Source organism: Danio rerio, chromosome 10 (genome assembly GCF_049306965.1).
Source record: "Danio rerio strain Tuebingen ecotype United States chromosome 10, GRCz12tu, whole genome shotgun sequence".
In the NCBI taxonomy this organism is placed as follows: domain Eukaryota; kingdom Metazoa; phylum Chordata; class Actinopteri; order Cypriniformes; family Danionidae; genus Danio; species Danio rerio.
This window is the reverse complement of record NC_133185.1, coordinates 3221835-3245050: the sequence shown is the minus strand read 5'-3', so window position 1 is coordinate 3245050 and position 23216 is coordinate 3221835. Positions and strand designations below refer to the sequence as shown.

Genomic DNA, 23216 nt, shown 5'->3' with positions numbered 1-23216 from the left:
CACAGAATCATTGAAATGGCCTAAAATTGTAGGACTTTTTTGGCATTAGGCCATGATTTGAGCATTTCAAGTGTTTGTAAAAAAACATTTTTGGTCTTGGCGGTCAAAAATGACCACCATAGGAAATAAGTTTGAAATCAATTGCACGTCACTGTTGCATTGGTCCGATTCTGAAAGGATGTCAAAGCACTTTAATAATCACCTGCACGTTATTATCATCAGCTCATATTCATTATTTCAAATATAGACGTGTGGCAAGCGCACGCAAATCTCTAGAGAAAATGAAACTACTTGCTCTTTAGACAGCCTCGTAAACACGTCAGATCCTCAAGGCTACGACATGGTTTGTTTGAGCTCGGGTCGACCATCATGGCTTGTTATTATTGGTGTATATTATTAAGGGGTAATGTCATGGCTCTGTATTTAAATATGGTGCTTCCTTTGTTTTCACCTGCTTGTGTGCGCTAGTGATGTATCTCTGCAAACCAATAGTGTTCAGCTGCGCATCTAACTCTTTTGGTATCCTTTTGTTGTGCTAGGTACCCTTTGGAAAGGGTATCCAAAAGGTGGTATGGTACGGTTCACTTTTTGGTACCTTTTGACAGTAGATTGGTCATAAAAGCGTATCACTCAGTGGAAATGAGCCATAAAATACAAATCTTCATAAAGATGCTCAAATGTCCACCCTCCCAGCACTTTTGAATGGTTGTACAGGTTCCAGAAATCAGCATCTGAAAGTGTTTTCCTCTGTTCCAGTGACCCTCTGTTCTCAGCTCAGCGTCTGCCGCCTCACGGTTATCCTCTTGAACATCCCTTCAACAAAGATGGCTATCGCTACATCCTAGCAGAGCCGGATCCTCATGCTCCCGACCCGGAAAAACTGGAGCTGGACTGCTGGGCTGGAAAGCCCATTCCTGGAGACCTGTACCGGGCATGTCTGTACGAGAGAGTCCTGCTAGCATTGCATGACAGAGGTACACTGGCTCTCCACAACATTACAATATTTACCTATACTATGATTACACTGTTATCTTATACTATTACTACTGTTATACTATTTTTGTCTTGTACTGTAACTAGTACTAGGGCTGCACGATGTTGGAAAAAATTTGACATTGAGTTTTTCAGCGATATACCCTGCAATATGAAATACACTGCAGCACATGGACTTAAAAAACTCTGAGAATAAATCACTATTTCAGAATGGCTGGGGGGATTTTTATTGGACATAAACTAATTCAAATTCAAATTTTAAAGGGGAAAGCACACAATCGAAAGCCAAAAAAAATGCTTTGTATTTGTCAATGTACAATGGCACTTGGCAGCCTTCACTATAGAAATGTAACTTAGTTAATCTCGGTTAAAGCTATAAATGCTATTGTTTACCTGTGCCTGAATGCTTTACACTCACTAGATACAGTTGAAACCAGAAGTTTACATACACTGTATAAAAAGGCGCATACTTTTTTAAAAAGTCAGATGTTGATGTGACTAAACGTTTTCTCTTTTAAGTAAGTTAGGATTATCAGATGTGTTTCTGTTCTGCTTAATAGCAGAATAATGAGAGAGAGATTTGTTGAGAAATTGTTATAACTTGCCTTGAAAGTCAAGTTTACTTACAGTAAGATTATTCTGCCTCTGAAACAGCTCAGATGATGGTGTCAAGGTTTTGGAAGTTTCTGATTGGCTAATCGTCAACATTTGAGCTAATGTGAGGCACAACTGTAGAATAGTATTGAAGGAAAACCTCAAACACACTGCTTCCTTGTGTGACAACATGAGAAAATCAACAAGAATCAACAACAAAGCCAGATTACAATTAGATAAATTACACTGGGAAAAAGAATAATTGTTGGAGACATGTCCTGTGCTCTGATGGAACTAAGATTGAACTGTTTGGCCATAATGATCAGTGTTACATCTGGAGGACAAAGGGGAAAACTTACAAGCCTACAACACCATCCCAACTGTGAAGTATGGGGGCGGCAGCATCATGTTGTGGGGCTGTTTTGCTGCAGGAGGGACTGGTCCACTTCACAGCATAGATGGCATCATGAAGAAAGAACATTATGTAGAAATACTGAAGCAACATCTCAAGACATCAGCCAGGAAATTACAACTTGGCCACAAATGGGTCTTCCAAACAGACCATGAGCCTAAGCATACTGCCAAATTAGTTAAAATGTGCTTTAAGGACAGCAGAGTGAATGTTTTGGAGTGGCCATCACAAAGCCCTGATCTCAATCCTATTGACAATGTGTGGGCAGAGTTGAAAAAGCTTGTGCGAGCAAGACAGCCTACACATCTGACTCAGTTACACCAATTCTGACAGGAGGAATGGGCCAAAATTACTTTAAACTATTGTAAGTTATACAGTTTAAAAGCACAGCAAAAATACCAAGGAAATGTGTGTAAACTTTTGACTGTCTAGAAATTAACAAAAAAATCTCAAATTAGCAAATGTAAATGATTTATGTAATCCTAACAGACCTAAAATAGTAAACGTTTAGTCTGATCTATCATCAGACATTTTCAACTTCTGGTTTCAACTGTATGTTTAATAGAAAAACAACAAACAAATGCAACTGATAAACTTTAAATCATTACAATTTATTTACCATTAATCTACAAGCGAGTCAACAATAATCCATACTTGACATTGCAGGTCCTGCGAAGTGTCTATTGCAGACGCACACATTGCGATGTTGATGCTGAAACTATATGTTGTGCAGCCCTACCATCTTATACTATCTATTTATAAAATACAATCAATTACTATCTCATGCTGTGATTATACTATTACTTACTACTTTTATACTATTTCTGTCTTATACTGTTACTAATACTAACTTATTGGTGATTCTGTAGCTCCGCAGCTGAAGATTTCTGATGACCGGCTGACGGTGACCGGAGAGAAAGGCTACTCGATGGTGCGAGCGTCTCACGGGGTCAGAAAAGGCTCGTGGTTTTTTGAGGTGACTGTGGATGAGATGCCTCAGGACGCTGCAGCTCGACTGGGCTGGTCGCAGCCTTTAGGTTTGTCCCGTAACGGCGCAGTTATAGACGAGCACTTTTCCACTGCATGAATGTGTGTGGTTCTGTTTAGTATGGCTCGCTTTAGGGGATGTTTTGAACTGGGGAAAGTAGGGGTGGTTCATGTCAAAAATTTTATCGATAATCGGCTTTAAAAATATCTGACAATATAATTTCTGCACCAACATCTGTCACACATGCATTTACTGTTGTGTTAGATGTGAAAGAACAAGCAAGGAATTGATTTGGACACTGGTGAGCTCCTCTGACTGACCTAAAATACACCCAGGCGGGACAGACCAACTGAAAGAAGATGAGCCACTTGTCTTTTCAGAAATGCTCAGTGCAAACTCAGTGCAACTTCACACTCCCTATATACATGATCATTAAGATGCATTTTATTAACTACTAAAATTGTGCACAAGCAAGTTTTCTAAAAAATTATATAGCCTATATACAGGGGTTGCATAATGAAATTGTAGCGCCTGGTTTTAGAGCACAATAATTTGTTAGTATGGTGTAGGGCCTCCTTTTGCGGCCAATACAACATCAATTCTTTTTGGGAATGGCAGATGCAAGTCCTGCACAGTGGCCAGGGGCCTCATGTATCACAAAAACTTTGCGTACGCCAGGTTTCACGCTCAGAATCGCTCACGTTTGGATTTACTAACAATGAACTGAACGTGGGAATGTGCGCAGCTTCACGGCAGCTTCCTGGCAGGTGTACGGACATTTTTTGTGCGTGTCTGTTTTATTTCCATTGGCGACTCCTAGAGGCAGTTGTGTTAAATTCCTCTCTACAAAGTGTCTGAGCCTTGCAATGGCAGCTGTATGGACGGGTTCATCTAGCAGGTAAATAAGGTTTCCATACCATACAGTTGACCAGATAAACATTAAAGCACAATTTGCAGCGGTCGCCTGTTTTCCCAATGTAATCTGAGCGATCTACCGCACGCACACTGCTATAAAGACACTAACTGAAGAAGAATTTGCATGCGTGAATCAGAAACATTTCCATTCAATAAATGTGCAAATAAAATATGATGCACAAACTTATTGAAGATTCCTACTTGTCTTTCTCTTGATAAATAGTTGGCAAAATCTGATATGTAGCAGGGGAAAAAACAAGAAAGAGTTCATCAGACGCTGGATTCGAGCCGAGTTCATGCTCGAACGTATCAATTCATGATCACAAGCGTCTTACGAGTAGCGCCACTGAGACTGTTAAGCGTCCTGCAACATTTTACAGATATAAACCACACTATTTATTTTTTTAATGCACTCAGTGCGATGTTCAGACCCAACTGTGTGGACCGCATCAGCTAAACTCTCCCACTCTATTTTTTTCATTTGTTGTTAATTCCGGAGGACAAACTTGCAAATAACACCGCTTTTCTCCGGTCTACCTTCGAAAGCAGCACCTCCAATTCACATTCTGTTCAAAGTTCCTCTTTTTGCTTGATTTTGCCGTTGCTTTTTCGTTGGGTTTTGCCATTAGCATAGTCATTAGCATATTCATACGGGGGAGGAGGCAGGGAGGGGTTTTGTGCTCGTGCATGTTGCGCTCAGTTTCACGTTCATTCAGATGTACAAAAGAATATGCGTGAGATTCAGCGTACGCAGTGTTTCATACATCTGAATTTTTTTCTGCATACGCACATTTGCAGCTTTGTGCGTACGCAATGTTTTAGTAAGATTTCCACGCAAGTCTTCGTACATGAGGCCCCAGGTCACTACATGATGCTGGTGGAAAATACCTTTTTTTTTTTTATCCGCTCCTCCAAAACACCCCAAAGTGACTCAATAATATTTAGGTCTGGAAACTGTGCAGGCCGTGGGTGATGTTCAACTACACTTACATGTTCATCAAATCACTCTGCCCCTAGTCTTTCTGTTTGAATTGGTGCATTATCATCCTGATACACAGCACTGCTTTTAGCATGCAATGTTTGAACCATTGGGTGCACATGGTCCTTCATAATGCTTTGATAGCCCTTGGCAGTGACCCAGCTTTAATCTAGCTCAAGTATTTGGCCTAGGGAGTGCCATGATATTGCAACCCAAACCATCACTGATCCACCCCCAGTATTCATTCTGGGCGTCAACAGTTAGGGTGGTGCACTTCTTAGGTGATTCTCCACATCGTAACTCTCCTGGATATGGGACAGACTGTGAAGGTGGACTCATTAAAGAACAATACTCGCTACACATAGTCCACAGCACTGTAACACAAACCACCATACAGAGTCAAGTCATACGATGCAGTGTAAAAGAGGCAGAAATTCCAGAATGTACCACAAAAAAAAAAAGAACAATATTGTGCTATGCTGCTCTGTATGTATTTACAATTTGGATGGTGTGTCTTCTCTCAGGAAATCTGCAGGCTCCTTTGGGTTATGATAAGTTCAGCTACTCGTGGCGCAGTAAGAAAGGCACACGCTTCCATCAGTCCATTGGAAAGCATTACTCTGATGGCTACGGTCTGGGAGATATCTTGGGCTTCTTCATCGAGCTTCCAGACGAGACTGAAACCGCCAAGGCCCTGCCAGACACATACAAGGACAAAGTATTATTTTTGATTCAAATTAGTTGCATTCATTTATGTCCTAAAATCATGTAATGTTCAGGGTTCCCACTGCTTATGGACTTTCTGGAGTATAATGGAGTTTTAAAAGGTCTATTTCATTCATTTAAAGTCAGGGTTTTTTTATTGATCTTTTGTCTAAGTCATGGATTTTTGTTTATTGCTTAATTTTAGTTTCCATTTAACAATATATGTATACTATTTTTGTAACCTTTTTTCATTGTTTCACACCTATTGTTGTTATAGCTATTTTCAACGTTATTCTATTCCTATCTTGCTTATTATTGTATGTTAAGTTAAGGATAGAGTACATCCAGGTGGTTGTTATCACAGAATAAAGCCCAGACAGGATTATCGGCAGCCTGATGTGTCTGAAAAAATGTATTGTTCAAAAACAACCCTCCTGGATTTACTTTATCCTGCTTATTACACTTGCCACAAAATATAAAAATTAGACACAGAACATTGCTGTAATAGTATATTAATTCTTTAATTAAATGCAAAGCTGATGGAGTATACATTAACCTGCGCGCTATTCAGACACAAGATAGGGCCAAACAGTCAAAAACACCAAAGCAGACAAGAACGTAAACAGTTGGAGTATACACTAACCTGCACATTATTCAGAAACAAGATGGAGCCAAACAGTCAAAAACACAAAGCTGACAAACTAAAACAGCTGATGGAGTATACACTAACCTGCTCATTACACAGACACAAGATGGCGCCAAACAGTCAAAAACAGCGAAGCAGACAAGAAACTAAAACAGCTGTTGGAGTATACACTAACCTGCACATTATCCAGACACAAGATGGCGCCAAACAGTCAAAAACACAAAGCTGACAGAAACTAAAACAGCTGATGGAGTATACACTAACCTGCACATTATCCAGACACAAGATGGCGCCAAACAGTCAAAAACACAAAGCTGACAGAAACTAAAACAGCTGATGGAGTATACACTAACCTGCACATTATCCAGACACAAGATGGCGCCAAAAAGTCAAAAACATAAAGCTGACAGAAACTAAAACAGCTGATGGAGTATACACTAACCTGCGCATTATCCAGACACAAGATGGCGCCAAACAGTCAAAAACACAAAGCTGACAGAAACTAAAACAGCTGATGGAGTATACACTAACCTGCGCATTACACAGACACAAGATGGCGCCAAACAGTCAAAAACAGCGAAGCAGACAAGAAACTAAAACAGCTGTTGGAGTATACACTAACCTGCTCATTACACAGACACAAGATGGCGCCAAACAGTCAAAAACACAAAGCTGACAGAAACTAAAACAGCTGATGGAGTATACACTAACCTGCGCATTATCCAGACACAAGATGGCGCCAAACAGTCAAAAACATAAAGCTGGCAGAAACTAAAACAGCTGATGGAGTATACACTAACCTGCTCATTACACAGACACAAGATGGCGCCAAACAGTCAAAAACAGCGATGTGACAGACAAGCAGAAACATATAAATGTGGATATAAGTAAACACATGTGAACATATTCACTGACTGTCAAGGTGAATCTCAGTTTCTGGAGTGGTTATCTGGGAATAACAAACTTTGGAAAAACACAACTGCCAGAATAGAATGAAATATTTCAGACAGTCATGTAATAATTAAGTCTAACAATCCTGGATATTATAAATTAAGAGCTTTGACTTCAAAATGACTACTTCAAAAACTGGATATAAAAAAGGAATATTACAGAAAACAATACAATATTTGTAAAACTACAATAGAGTTTTCAAATGTGGGAGAGAGAGCAGATAATCCAACAGCAAGTATTTTTTCTAAATCTGAGAAACTGTTAATAGTTGTTCTCATAGAGGTGATTAAAGTCATGCAAAATTATATTCAAGCTGAATAGATTTTAATGTTGTTTTATCCTAATATAGAAGCACTGGCCCGTTTTAACATTCAGTAGATGTCATGGAAATTAAGCTTTTAGTCAGTGAAAGTCGGGGAAGTTGATGTTTGGTAAACGTGGAAACCCTACTTTTTTTCACAACCATTTATGTCTTATTTTGTGCTTGTGTACTACAATTTTATTCTGTTATTTAGTTTATGTGGTATTGTTGTTTATTTTTCTCCAAGGCACTGATCAAATTCAAAAGCTACTTATACTTTGAAGAGAAAGATTATGTGGACAAGGCTGAGAAGAACTTGAAACCCACCAGTACCAGCAGAGTGAGTCATTCAAGACATTTTTTATATTTCTGTGTGTGTGTGTGCATGCGTGCGTGCGTGCGTATATAGAGGCGTTGGACTATAAAACTGAAACACTGACCAGTAGAGTGTTTGGGGTTTCATGGCTAAATTTGACCAGCCTGGTCTTCTGGTCTGATCTTCATTGATTGCACATTCCACCATTTTTATATATTTTTTACATTTATTTAATTATTTATTTGTGTGCATGTTTGTTTGTGTTCTATTTAAACATTATAATTAGGGGTGTAACGGTTCACGGTTGTTCTGTGATTCGTACTGATCTCAACCCACAGTTCTGAACACACGTGACCCGCAGATTAATACATTTTTTACATTTGTAGATTAATCCTAAATTTGTAAGAATCTCAGAGATTGCCTCTCACATCATTCAAATCCCATTTATAAGAGGGTATATATATGATGGGTTTCTTAGGTTATTAAAGGTGTTTTCTGTAACTGCTTGTTTAGCCTGCGTTAATGCATTCAGTGTAAGCTCCACAATTAATCATTAAAAGATCAGGATCTCGACACCCACGCAACATCTATTATAAATGAATGGTGATTTGATGGTGATTTCATATTCATATATATCTGAAAACGCTGAATCAAGAAAGAGAGTCTTTAGTCTTTTGAGTTAGTTATGAAGTTACAAACAAAATAACACAGAAGTACTGGGAGAATAGTCTATAGTTTGGATAAAACCACAGCAACAGTAGTAGTAAAAGTGACTTATTTAATTTTTCACAGTACTGAATATTTTACTATTTATATATATATATATATATATATATATATATATATATATATATATATATATATATATATATATATATATATATATATATATATATATAAATATATATATTTATATATATATATTTATATATATATATTTATATATATATATTTATATATATATTTATATATATATATATTTATATATATATATATATTTATATATATATATATATATATATATATTTATATATATATATATATTTATATATATATATTTATATATATATATATATATATATATATATATATATATATATATATTTTTATATATATATATATATATTTTTTTTTTTATACATATATATATATATATATATATGATTATTTCTTCATTTTATTTTAATTTAATTACAGCTTCTAAGTTCTGTTTGTTAAAACCAAAAGTGTCTTGCAGTACAGTTCCTGTAATAAATGCAAATATTTTTGGCTGATCTGAAAAAGGGTCCGATCTGACTAAAAAAACATAATGTGATCTGTAATGTGAGATTTGTGATCCGTTACACCACTAATTATAACCCAGGGCCTTTCACTGCATAACATTCACACTATTCTGATGTCAATGTTTTTGATTTTAGATGATATTTTTCAAAAACGGCGTGAATCAAGGTGTGGCTTATGAAGATCTGTTTGAGGGCATGTACTACCCCGCTATATCCCTCTACAAGGGCTGCACGGTATGTCTACATTGTACTGACACTGTAAATAAAATACGTTTGTCTTCTTTTCCCCCGTGTTTCAATTGTGATTATCTGTAGTTGTAATCTCCCACCAAATGTAATTGTATTCCTGTAATGCACAGCTGACTTTTAAGCATCAATACCACCGCTTTCAGTTCCATTCTGATTTATCAATTTTGTAATCAAGGAAAACATGTTGCTTTAGAAAGTTCACAAGAACAGCATTAATTATATTGCGTTCTTGCTGAATATAAGTATACATTCCTTTAATAAAGAAATATTCCTTACAGGTCAAATATGAGAGAGACCGAATCAGATGTTTCAATCCTGATTTTGTATCTATTATTGCAGTATTACTGCTTTATTATAGTTACCTTTCTGTTGGGTGGATCTTGGGCTTTGTTGTATATACTAGTCTATACAAGTCTTGTTGTCGATCCTAGTTGTAAGAGCAACTAATAATAACTTGACTTCTAGTTAATCATTTGGAAAAGTGGCAGAAGGTTGATTTTTTTTTAACCAGCATGGAGCCAAGATTCTCACAGAAATCAGTTTGGTGAAGGATAAATCATGGTTTGGGGTTACATTCAGTATGGGGGCATGCGATAAATCTGCAACATCAACAGCCTGAGGTATCAAGACATTTGTGCTGCCCATTACATTACAAACCACAGGAGAGGGACAATTCTCCAGCAGGATAGCGCTCCTTCTCAGACTTCAGCCTCCACATCAAAGCTCCTGAAAGCAAAAAAGGTCAAGCTTCTCCAGGATTGGCCAGCCCAGTCACCAGACATGAACATTATTGAGCATGTCTGGGGTAAGATGGAGGAGGAGGCGTTGAAGATGTACACAAAGACTCTTGATGAACTCTGGGAGTCCTGCAGGAACGCTTTCTTTGCCATTCCAGATGACTTTATTAATCAGTGATTTGAGTCAGTGCAGAGATGTATGGATGCAGTCCTCCAAGCTCATGATGGAGTCAGACACAATATTAACTCTGTCTCCACTGCAGCAGGACTTTATATTCTATACTGGACATTATTTCTGTTCAGTGATGAGACTTTAGTCTAAGCAAAGTCAGACCTTACTGTCCTTATTAAATCATTAAAAATCAAGGCGTGATCATATTTTATTGTGGTCAAATAAGCGTAATCTGGAGGCCTTTGCCTTTCATATACGCCACTTCTGATACCAAATGATCAACTAGAAGTCAAGTTGGTATTTGTTGTTCCTGTAACTTGGATAGGCGACAAGACTTTTGTCAGGTAGTGTATAGTTAACAGTGTCTGTGGGCGGTTTTATTTAAATTCATTTCATGTGTGTAATATTTATAATTATGTAAACACTTTAGTTTAAGTAACAATTCACAGCATTTACTACTGGCTTATTACCTGCCTGTTATTATGCTGTTAACTGTTTATTAACTCTTATTGAAGTGTGGTCTTATTTAAGATCCCTAGCCAATACCTAAACCCAACTACTACAATAAAAACTATTTATAAGCAGCTAATTAGCAGTTTATTAAGCTAAAATCGTAGTTAATGGTTTGTTAATGGCGTGAATTGTGCATTAAAATAATGTAATCATCGTTTATTGCAATGCTTGCACACTAGATGGTGATGGTGATGTGGTTAATGGAGTCTGAACTGAAACCAGAGGATTTATGTTTGGCATTTTTTTTTATCCAGGTCTCTGTCAATTTTGGACCCCACTTCAAATACCCACCAAAAGACATCAAGTTTCAGCCAGTAAGTATAAAATTCAAGACGTTTTTGACTTTCAGATGCCTTTACTCTAAGACAGGGGTCACCAATCATAGTCCTGGAGGGCCGGTGTCCCTGCAAGGTTTAGCTCCAACTTGCTTCAACGCACCTGCCTGAATGTGTCAAGTATACCTAGTAAGACCTTGATTAGCTTGTTCAGGTGTGTTTAATTAGGGTTGGAGCTAAAATCTGCTGGACACCGGCCCTCTAGGGACAAGTTTGGTGACCAAAGACTTAAAGTTAGACTTAGTAAAGGCGAGCTTCTTTGGAGATGTTGTATACAGTGTTAGCTTTTACTTTTAGCTGCCGTTTGTGCTGAACATGCAGTGAATGCATTGAGATACCTGCCATTAAACAGCTGATGCACAGAGTCTTTTAGCACTCTCTCTGAAAACACGTGCGGCGTCCCAATTTGCATACTGTGCCCTAGAAGTATGTATTTTTTTGTGAAGGAAACGTATATGCTTTTGAGGGCGTAACAGAAGAGTATGCAAGCTTTGGGACATACTACTTCCTCATTAACAGATTGTTGTGTTGCTTAGTTATGAGCCCTGTCAATCATCTCGACACATCATCCACATTTCTGTCATATTTAATTTCCTACCTTATTGGAGATTCAGCAGCAGGTTAATCCACCATTCTCGAGTCATGCAGAGGAATCTCCTCAGGTCTTTAGATAACTATGCATTCAGACGTTAATGTCCAAACACGTCTTTAGCACAGAAAACGTCATTTAAACATGTCATGGTTTCTGCTACATTTATTCTTCCATGGCGTGGCGCCACGCTAAAATTGATCCCGTCACGGCTACTTTACAGCTTCTTATTCAAAACATTGTTGTGTTTTTTTAATAGCGGGTGATAATCGCACCAAAACGTATTAAAAGGTAAGTGAATTATAACAGCGCGAACCTTTCTGTAACCGTAGTAGTGCTGTGCGCTGTTTGTTTAACTCTTTAAGGTTACGTGCTGACTGACAGATGCGTGAGGCCAGCAAACACGACGTATAGCCGTTTAACTTTACTTCAGGACGCATTAATGCTGCTCTGTAGGTCTATTAGAGACATTCACAAATATTCCTAGCAAATCTAATAAATTTTGGAGACATACTTGTTACATAAACGCGCTAAATCACACTCAGCAGGGTTTATTTGAGAGCGCACAAGAAGATCTGCGCTTGAGAGCTGCGTATATTTAAGGGGGCGTGCAAGACGTTTTGTGCACGAGCAGAGGAAATCGGCGCGCAAGCAAAGAGATTCGCATGCTGTAGGCTATTACATAAATGCGATCTCGAATTGTAATACTGCGCACACGACATTTGTCATTGAAATAACGCCACAGGTAGATGGTAGATCTGAGTAAAAAAGGCCTGCCGCCACAGCCGGAAAAAACCCTAGAGGAAACACTGCATGTTATAGTGGGCTAAATATTAATTAACAGTCATTCAAACATCTTTATCGAAGCCTCTCTACTTGATGGTTGGTCTCACGTCCATCATGTTTGTAGTTTAACTACACTTTTCCCCTTGCATTTGTAGTTCTAATCGAATTCACGTCCAACGCACAATGTACTGTGGGCAGTATTAGTGGTTGGAGTATGTACCTTTCTACACTTCAAATTTTTACTGGAAATAGCAAACCATCCGGGAACCTTTGGCGTACCCTTTTCAACAAACTACGATTTGGGATATACTAATTCTATTTTCAAATACTATTTAGGGCGGATAGTATGCGAATTGGGATAGTCTCAGTTGATCTCGACTGGGGGATCAACATTCACCACATTGATATCATCGGCGCCATTATTTGTAACTTTAGGTGGGTTTGCAAACCGGTGTACTTTTCATTGCTTCTCTGTCAAACTTCAGCCGTTTGCCTTTCCCACGGTCCCAAATAATCCCTGACAGCAGAAAGCCTTGAGTTATTGACAGCTAATATGAACCAATATAGCGGCAGGGAAGACCGATTCAGTACAACCATTATATGCACTCGCACAAATGCTCCCAAATATATTCTGAGGTTGCAGTAGCTGTGTCTCATTTCAGAGGCTGCATCCTCCGAAGGATGCAGACTTCATCTAAAGACGTTCAAGACCGCGAAGGATCAATCGGTTGTGTCCTTCATTACCTGGGAAACGAAGGACGCATTTTAAGACTGGGTTTGAAGGAGCCTTCGAATTTTTTTTAAAAATAAGACCACCTTCGTCACGCCGCGATGACCCAGCGCACTTCGAATGCATCCTTCGGAGGACACTGCTATTGATTCAATTTCAGGCGCATGTGCAACCAAAGTTGTCTCTATTTCAAGTGTGTGTGTGCGTTCGTTCGTTCGTTCTATTCGGACGTTCTATTCGGACCACTTGAATATATTTCAGCTTACTGAAGTGTGCTTGCCCAAAAGGCTGCCAGGGATTGTTGCGAGCTCCGAGTACACCAGGCCATTGATAATTAAATTTAAGAAAGCCGTCATGTTATTGCTCTATATTGAACATCATAATTGTAATGTTGGATCACCTGATTGGTATTTTGCATGTGTGTGTCTTCAGATGAGCGATATGGGTTGGGGTGCAGTCATCGAGCACACACTGGCTGATATGCTGTACCACGTGGAGACTGAAGTGGACGGCCGACGAAGCCCTCAATATGAAGGTTAATCACAAGCATCTGAAAACACTGACTGACACACATCCACCAAATACAGACGCTTCCCTGCACCATTCTCAAACACACACACATAAAGCAGTTTGGCTATTATTTTGATTTGCAGTGCTCTTCTTTCCGTGTGCTGCTTTGTTTTCCGATTAAAAAAGTCAGCGGGTATTCGTCTCGTGTTTCACGTTTCTTTTAAGGAAACCTCAAACTGCACCCGACTGTGATGTTTGATCATTCAATCCAGTAAAACTAAATTAAATGACTCGAGCTGTAGAGTATTTGTATGTTTCCATTCGGTTAATAGTTTCCTCATACTGCAGATTTACCTTTGTATCCGTCATACTATTTTATTTCCTTCATACAATATCCTGACCGGCAGATTTCCTCTTAGCTGGTGTCAAGTGTGTGTGTGTGTGTGTCTCCGCCGTCTCGTTGTGCTTATCATCTGTTGTCTACTCCATCATGGGTTTGTAGTTATCCGGATAGATGTAAAATATGCTCTTTTGTTTTTGTAAACCATGTTTTATACACAAACTTGTTTTAATAAAGTGAATCTAAAGGCTTGTAAATGATTTATTGTTTTATTTATGTTGTACACACTGTATGCATGTTGGTTTGACCAGTTAAACCCCGTGACATCATCATGATTTAAAGCGCTAGCATTGCACCAGACCCCTTGTAAGTGGTGTCTTTTGAAAGTGTAGAATCTATATTTTATGCACATATGCATCACTTTGGTTTTTATCCTACTGTATTTAGTTATTTACACTTAAATACACAGTATTTTGGAGACCCGAGCTGGGTATTGAACATTGGTTAATTTTCATATGACACATGTACAAGTTATAGCTCAAATGAAAGCTCTTGCCGGTGCTTATACGGTTCTAGTATTCTTTTTACTGAATTATATTCACATATCAAACAGTTGTCGAATGAATCGCGGTGTTTCCATGGCGCAGAAGTGAAAACACTACATTTATGATCAATAAGCAGCCCCAGATAGCACAGACAGCTGTCATCTCTCACCTTATGCTGTGCGCTTCAGGGCCATTCTCCTCTGTTTTTGAGGTGATGTGCATAAGTAATCCTTTTATATGTCTGACGTGCTCCAAACACAGTGAATTATGTTTGATCAAACAAAAGAATAGTGAAATATGAAAACAATGATCGCTCCCTGTGGCTTGTACAGCACCTCTCATCAATTGGAATACAATAACTTGTGCATAGATTATGGTGGAGACATTTTTTTTTTTTCCTATGATTACAGACATGTGCAGGAACCACCAACATTAATTACAGCACGCTAGACCACACACAACCTTTCAAATTTAAGTTTATAAATAAAAAAATACAAAAGGCACCTCTATTTTTAGGTGTTTATTATAACACAGACGACATATACAGATATTTTAAACACTTTCAATAGTGTTTTATAAAAATTTTAAGTGTTCTTTAAAATGATGCCAAATTTTTGGTATTGGAGCTTCATCAAGCTCATGATGGAGTCAGCCACAATATTCATTCTGTCTCCACTGCAGCAGGACTTTATATTCTACACTGGATATTATTTCTGTTCAGTGATGAGACTTTAGGCTAAGCAAAGTCAGACCGCACTGTCCTAATTAAATCATTAATTATCAAGGCGTGATCATATTAGATGACAAATCCTGAACAGAGCCTGGCGGTACCATAGACATTATAAATGAAGACGGCCGCGTTGACATATTTGAGCATCAGACCATGAGGCGTTTAGTGTATGTGTGTGTGTCAACGTGATTGGCACAAAGTGATGTCAAATGTAATTTTTAACGTGTGAATATTACGGATGAAAATTTTGTATTAAGTGTGCGATCAACCTTAAGTTTAAATAACTGGGTTTTAATACGAGATTAAATTACGAAAGCAGTACAATATAAAAATATATTCACTCAATTATTTTTGTTTCTTGTTTATTTATTTAAAATGAGCTGAAACAACACAATTCTTTAGATTTTGGGGGGAAATGTTTTGTTTTGTTTAGTCCACTTAAATTTGTTAGGTTATTTAATGTGTTTGTGTTGGGACAACATGAAGGAATTGTGTGGAACCGTGCATTGTTTTGTGTATGGTGTACACAATGTTTTAGTTGCCTTTAAATTTTTCGTTGAATCAGATGAGCTTTTCTAGTCATCTCAACTCACATCAATTAAACCAACTAAAAATATTAAGTTGAACTTTGTATAAGTTGAAACTTGATTTTCTTATTAAAACAAGTTAAAGTAACAAAACAAATTTGTTATCGTTTTCTAATAACGTTTTACAGTGTACTGCTCAAATTAATATGTTGAATAATTCATGCTCTCTGCCAACGGCGATTTATGTAAGCATTTTAGGGGAAATACAAAGTAAAGAATTACAATAATCTAGATGTGACGTAAACAAGGAATGTAATGTACGAGAATAGCATCGCAAGGCTATTTTAGTAAAGCAAAACTATAAAACTATTGATCAAAATATGTTTAAAAATAATTAAATTCACAAGAAATGTAAAACTAAAACCAAATCAAACTGGCAACGGGTATAAACTGAATTAAAACAATTAGTACTATCAAGAATTGCTTTCAGAATTGAATAGCACTCATTGTGTTGGGGAATGTCTGGCCTGCGGCGGTTTCGGGGAATGCCTGCAGCATTTTCACAGACAAACACATCAGTTTTTTAATGAGAGCTTTTAAGGTTTGGAAAGTGCGTAGGTTTTGGATAAAGTGTTTGAAACTGCTTGAAAATGCCACTTGTTTTGCTTTTATAATAATTGATCATGCTAAAAGATAATAATTAACTGTGTAAATAAAATAAAAGCTCGGATCTCTTGTTTATTTCAGAGCTTCAGCCTTCATATAACCATAGTAATGTGTTCAACAGCTCATCCATCAACATGATTTCTGACGAGTCATCAAAATATGCCATTGTTTGTTGTGAATACTCTCCCACAGCTCTCAAAAACTACACACTTATTTTACCCAAACACTTTTAGAAGACGAGGGAAAGAGAGAATATGGTTGTATGTAGTCTGCATAACGAAATTAAAGATTTGAGGGTGCGTTCACACCTGTGAATCGATTCAGTTGTTCTGAAACAGAGATTACAATTGTTACATTGTTGCTCTTTGCTCTTGGAGCGGTTCGCTTTCACACGGCAAAGTTTCTAATCGGACCAAAAGAGCTAAAACAAGTCACGTGCGAGTAAACTCTCCTCACATTGATCAGAGTGTCAGGGTTTATTTTGCAGCGTCCCGCTCAGCTGTCAGGAGAGGTGGTGGTTTGGTGGTGATTGACAGGGTGCGCGCGACGTGTCTGAGGAGAGACACGGTGGGGAGGGGTGAGAAGGGTGCGCGACGATGCCTATTTGAGGACTGGGAGGGAGACGCGAGATTACCGGGGAGATCATCACTCGTTTGCGGGCATCCGGAGACTCGCGAAACTCCCGCCATACTCATAATTCTCTCTTCATATAGCCGTAAGCCTTATACATATCCATAAAACACTGTGATATAACCGCGCTCGGATCGGATCGCTTTCTCACTGCAATCGAACCGCTCCAGGGTTCGTTTCAATCGAGCCGAGACCACCTCATTCAAGCGTTCTCGGAGCGATTACTTTGGCGCGGAACAGAGCGCGATTGCCCTGTTCACATATGCCAAACGAACCGCACTAACTGGGCAAACGAGACACGTTCTGAAACAAAAGTGTAGGTGTGAAAGCAGCCGTAGTCTTTTATAAACCATGACTTTATATTCTACAGGGTGGGCCTTTTATATTGATGCACCTTAATAAAATGGGAATGGTTGGTGATATTAACGTCCTGTTTGTGGCATATTAGTATATGTGATGGGGCAAACTTTTCAAGATGGGTGACCATGGTGGCCATTTTGAAGTCGGCCATCTTGGATCCAACTTTTGTTTTTTTCAATAGGAAGAGGGTCATGTGACATATCAAACTTATTGAGAATTTCACAAGAAAAACAATGGTGTGCTTTGGGTTTAATGTAACTTTATTCTTTCATGAGTTATTTACAAGTTTCTGACCACTCATAAAATGTGTTAAATGTGCTGCCTGTTTTGTTGGATTGTCAATGCAAGCCTCTTCTCTCACTCTTCACACACTGATTGCAACACCGCAGGAGAAATGCCAGCACAGGCTTCCAGTATCCGTAGTTTCAGGTGCTGCACATCTTGTATCTTATTGGACGTTTTATCCGTAACACATTGTTACAATTCAATATTCATTCATGCAATGACTGTACAAGACACACTGGGTTTCTTTTATTTACAAATTGAGCATACAAAACATCTTGCATCTGTTTTTCTAATATGTAATAATATTAATAATATTAATAATAAAAGACAGCAGGGATTGTGATAAGATATTGAAAGGCTCCAATAGTGTTTAAACAGTGACGACTAAAAAAAAAAAAAGGTGAAAATGAACAGAATATGAGTTTAAAAATGGACAGGATTGGTGTAGCGCAGTTCTCTCTCACAGCTTTTCATAACCCGCGCTGGATTTGCTTAAGATGGGTTCTGCTGGCTCGTCCTTTGCCTGTAACGATAAAGAAAAGAGAGAGATTTCAGTTATTATTCATGTGGTGCATTTTTATTTATATACAAGTCTGAATTATTCGTCTCCTGTGAATTTCTTTCCAATATTTCCCAAATGATGTTTAACAGATTCAGGAATTTTTCACAGTATTTCCTATAATATTTGTTCTTCTGGAGAAAGTCTTATTTGCTTTATTTCGGCTAGAATGAAAGCTGTTTCTAATGTTATGAATACCATTTTAAGGTCAACATTATTAACCCCTTTAAGTAATATTTGTTTTGGATAGTCTACAGAATTATGGAATGAAGTCAGAATTATTAGCCCCCCTTTGAATTTCCTTTTCTTTTTTAAATATTTCCCAAATGATGTTTAACAGAGCGAGCAAATGTTCACAGTATGTCTGATAATATTTGTTCTTCTGGAGAAAGTCTCATTTGTTTTATTTCGGCTAGAATAAAAGCAGTTCTTAATTTTTTAAAAGCCATTTTAAGGTCAATATTATTAGCCCCTTTAAGCTATATATTCGTATTGATAGTCTATAGAACAAACCACCATACAATGACTTGCCTAATTACCCTAACCTGCCTAATTAACCTAGTTAAGCCTTTAAATGTCACTTTAAGCTGTATAGAAGTGTCTTAAAAATATCTACTCAAATATTATTTACTGTCATCATGGTGAAGATAAAATAAATCAGTTATTAGAAATTAGATTTTAAAACTATTGTTTACAAATGTTGAAAATCTTTTTTCTGTTAAACAGAAATTGGAGAAAATCTGTCAGCTGTATGTGACATTAATATCGACTCTTAACTCTCTTAAACGTGATTTGGTGTGTAAATCATCATGATTCACAAATCATTGACATTAAATATCCAAATATTTAAAACAAACATTATAACAAACCCTGACGTTCATAGAGTGTCCTAATTCTATTGCTAATAGTGATAAGGAAGGAAAGCAGCTTGTAAGTTAATTAAAGAACAATATAAACTGTGGGGTGTCTAGGAATGTGCTTCTGCCTCGTGACACTGAAAGCACTTAATCAAGGGTTAGTAATGAAGTTCCTCGTTGAATTCAGTGCATAGCGATGGAAACCGCCGCAGTACACACTAAGATGTGCTGAAAACCCCGAGGCAGAACGGAAAAGATGATTCTGTATGCTGAATAACCTGCTTTGGGTTTATAAGATTAAGGAAAGTAGTTCAGCTAATCATGCGAATCTTCAGACTCTCTGGCATGACTTTTATTTTGAAAAGAACTATTTGCCTATATAGAGTTGAAGTCAGAAATCTTGAAAATAAAAATTCTTCAACTGTAGCGGAGCAATTCCAGCGTTATGAATGTGACATTTGCAGTAAACGCATAAAACATACAAAGAAAGTATATACTGCCCGGCCACTTTATTAGGTACACTTTACTAGTACCGGGTTGGACCCCCTTTTGCCTTCAGAACTGCCTTAATCCTTCATAGATTCAACACGGTACTGGAAATATGGGAGAGAAAAAAACCTCGAGAGAGACCAGGCTCTGTTGAGCATGACTATTATTCTTCCAGCCAAACTTCCTGTGTGGAGCTGCAGTCTAGGCGCTGTAGATGCTAGCCGTCCATCATGGAGAAGCTGCAGGTGTGAGTAGGGCTCTGGCGGGAGGTCAGGCTGGACCACAGGATCAATGCGGACTCGTTTGTTATGGGGGTTTTCAGGAATCAGTCTCATGCACTCCTCCGGAATCAGCTCGTGATACGGCCTGGTCCAGGATTATGTACACCTTGGTATCATCTCTTCACAGCACAGGTCTTCTGCTGCTGTAGCCCATCCACCTCAAGGTTGGACATATTGTGCGTTCAGAGATAATCTTCTGAGCTCTTGTTTGAGATACTGTTGCCTTTCTATCAGCGGGAAGCAGTCTGGCCATTCTCCTCTGACTTCTGGCATCAACAAGGCATTTGCGCCCACAGAACTGCCGCTCACTTGATATTTCCTCTTCGACAGACCATTCTCTGTAAACCCTAGAGATGGTTGTGCGTGAAAATCCCAGTAGATCAGCAGTTTCTGAAATACTCAGAGCAGCCCGTCTGGCACCAACAACCATGCCACATTTAAAGTCACTTAAATCCCCTTACCTTCCCTATTCTGCTCGGTTTGAACTGCAGCAGATCGTCTAGACCATGTCTACATGCCTAAATGCATTGAGTTGCTGCCATGTGATTGGCTGATTAGACATTTGCGTAACGAGCAGTTGGATAGGTGTACCGGTGAGTGTATGTTAACATTGAAACATGTTTATATTTTCTAAAACTACTAATCATAGAGGTATGAGATCAGAAATATATCAATCAGTAAACATATTTTACATTTTAACTGAGGAAAATAAACTTGCGTTATGAACGTGTCCTAAAAAGTCTGCGAGTTTATAGTAGAAGTTCTGTGAATTAAATCCCATAAGCTATTATGTTGGCTCTCCATATAGAACATAAATTGTTTTGTTTTGCATTTATGTGGAAAAAGCTTGGTTATGGATGTGACATCTCTCCGTTATTGATGTGTCAGGTGATAAATTGCCATTTGTGTGACTTTGGTAAATCAAATATAATCAACCCAAGCTCATTCTGAAAACGTAGTCCCGCAGACGTTTCTGGAGACAGCAGAATACGTCCCGGGAGGTACGTATGGGTGCATGTATTTTTGTGGAGGGCTTTCCTGCTGCAACCCGTTTGTCCACTCAGCTCACCGTGTACATCGGCAGGCTTGAGATGCAGAGAGGAGTTGACCATGGCGATCGGTTTCGAGTCTGGGGAAGAGCGGTTCCAGCAATCAGGTAAGACAAAAACAGAATCCCAAAAATTTAATGAACGAGTTTCATAACAGGGTGAGAACGTGGTGATATCCGAAAACGTGGTGAAAAAAAAAAAAAATCAGGGCTTTCCTTATTTTGGACGCCTTTTGTAAACTGTTGCTCAGGTTTAGAGAAGTGAGCGGGCGTGCGGGTCAATCGGTAAAATTGGTTGGGTTTAGGGAAGGAGGAGGGCGGGTCAACCGATTGGTCGGTCGCGTAGTCATCCGGTCAGTCAGACAGCGGCCTCTGGCGGGTTCACGCGAGAACAGCGCGGGCGCGAACTGCACTGCGTTTGAAATGCGAAAAAGTGCACAACAGCGGCCTCACGCGGATTCGCGAAAACAAAAACTGCAGCCGTACGTACCTCCTGGGACGTATTCCGCGGTCTCCAGAAATGTCCGTCGGACTACATTTCCACAATGAGCCTGGGTTGCATATAATAGTTTGAGAACACTTACAGAGACATGTTTGAGTATTTTTACACTACTGTAAAATACAAGCCTATAAAAAAGACTTGAAAGGGTTTCACTATACTGGTAAAAACTTCATTTTTTCATGGCAAGGTTGACATTTGCATGGAATTGCTCGGGTGATTTTGTGTGTAATAACATGTGATGATCAGTTAAAATGTCTCCTTACGCGTCTGAAGATTTTGCCCAGTAGCCGGCTTCGACTAAGTGGCGACTGAATTTTCAGACTGCTGGACTGAAACTCGGAGACAGTGGACTGGATCTGTTCACTGCGGTCCAGATCCTGCGACCTAGTCCCGTGTGGCCCGAACACATTCAGGTCCTTGAAACACTCGGTCTCGATCATCTGGATGAATTGTGTGCACATAAAGATCATTACAGACGTGAATAAACCTACTGCACCGTAAGAAACTGCTATTCTTACTTAGATTTGTAGTCTTGTTTCTAGTCCAGATGTCAAAAAAATCCTAAATCAAGAAGTTTTTTTAGACAAGCAAAACACACTGTCTTGTTTTCATGAATAATGTCAAAATTAAGCAAGTTTTTCCTTTAAACTACTAAAATTATAAGTTTTTTTTTTGTAATGTTTACAAAAATCTGAATTTATCCAAAGCAAATGCAGCAATTCTCCTTGCACCTTTGCCGTTTTTAAGACTTATTATTATTAAACAGATGTTTTTTGAGAGTAAAATATGTCTGATGCAATGTATTCAATTGCATTTGTCTATGTTTAGTGGAAAACTCACTAAATTTTAGGGTTGGGTATCGTTTGGGTTTTTTTTGATACCGGTGCTAAAACGATACTTTTAAAACTGTACCGGTGCCTGAACCGATACTTTTTAGCCACAAAATTAATATTAATTAAAAAAAAATATATATATATATATATATATATATATATATATATATATATATATATATATATATCAGAGGTGGTGTTAGACTTTGTTATTGTCCGTCGTTTTGACGGAGAGGGTTGTAAAAATTCCGTCATAACCTATTATTGACCGTCAATTAATTTGCATATTTTCTAATCGCTTTTTTCATTCATATTTTAATAATAAACTTGCACGACGAGCATATAGCCTAAATTATTCATTTATTTATTTGACAAATGAACAATAACTCATATCTGTCTTCATGTCTTCCTCCTGCGTCGACCTGAACTGGGTGCTTGCCTGTGCGTAATCAAACGCATCAAGAGAGACTGATGCAGAGGCAGTTGTCATTAAATTCTGCGTCTTCGCCTTGGAAAGTCGACTTCTCATGACAGTTTTAAATTTGTTCTGGAGGCTGAAGCCGCGTTCTGCTGCCTTACTGGAGAGTCCTTGCCAGAAGCGGCTCGGACTCTACAGACAGACTCGGGCCAGATATGGTTAACAGGAATCTGGCCAGTGCATTACAGCCGCATCACAAACGCATGTGCGGGAGCGAGCTGCGGGCCATACTCGGCCTAGGTAACACACATTCTCATACTTCAGCCTCCACATCAAAGCTCCTGAAAGCCAAGAAGGCCAAGGTGCTCCAGGATTGGCCAGCCCAGCCCCAGAAATCAACATTATTGAGCACTATTTCTGTTCAGTGACAAGACTTTTGTCT

The 23216-nt window shown here is 38.4% G+C and overlaps 2 protein-coding genes and 1 long non-coding RNA gene across 9 annotated transcripts in view; 2 read left to right on the top strand and 1 right to left on the bottom strand.

Moving 5' to 3' along the window:
* Nucleotides 1-14301, top strand: part of ash2l (ash2 like, histone lysine methyltransferase complex subunit) — a 30152-nt gene extending 15851 nt beyond the window's left edge. For both annotated transcript variants that reach the window (NM_001110105.2, XM_005155525.6), the window contains 7 exons: nucleotides 757-974; nucleotides 2869-3036; nucleotides 5406-5599; nucleotides 7732-7824; nucleotides 9219-9317; nucleotides 11009-11068; nucleotides 13627-14301. In NM_001110105.2, coding sequence (NP_001103575.2) covers nucleotides 757-974; nucleotides 2869-3036; nucleotides 5406-5599; nucleotides 7732-7824; nucleotides 9219-9317; nucleotides 11009-11068; nucleotides 13627-13734 — 940 coding nt within the window. In that variant the 3' untranslated portion in view covers nucleotides 13735-14301. The remainder of the gene's footprint in view (nucleotides 1-756; nucleotides 975-2868; nucleotides 3037-5405; nucleotides 5600-7731; nucleotides 7825-9218; nucleotides 9318-11008; nucleotides 11069-13626) is intronic.
* LOC141376286 (uncharacterized) overlaps nucleotides 1-23216 on the top strand; it is a 501640-nt gene that overhangs the window by 336988 nt on the left and 141436 nt on the right. The gene's annotated exons all lie outside the window — the stretch shown is intronic.
* The window catches only part of grk5 (G protein-coupled receptor kinase 5), a 41975-nt gene continuing 36503 nt past the window's right edge, over nucleotides 17745-23216 (bottom strand). For 3 of the 6 annotated variants that reach the window (XM_068223804.2, XM_073914068.1, XM_073914067.1), the window contains exons 17-18: nucleotides 21787-21963; nucleotides 17745-18310 (exon numbers count right to left, since the gene is read on the bottom strand). In XM_068223804.2, the coding sequence (XP_068079905.1) occupies nucleotides 18248-18310; nucleotides 21787-21963 (240 nt within the window). In that variant the 3' untranslated portion in view covers nucleotides 17745-18247. The remainder of the gene's footprint in view (nucleotides 18311-21786; nucleotides 21964-23216) is intronic. The other 3 variants (XM_073914069.1, XM_021479185.3, NM_001173503.1) reach the window with 2 other exon arrangements.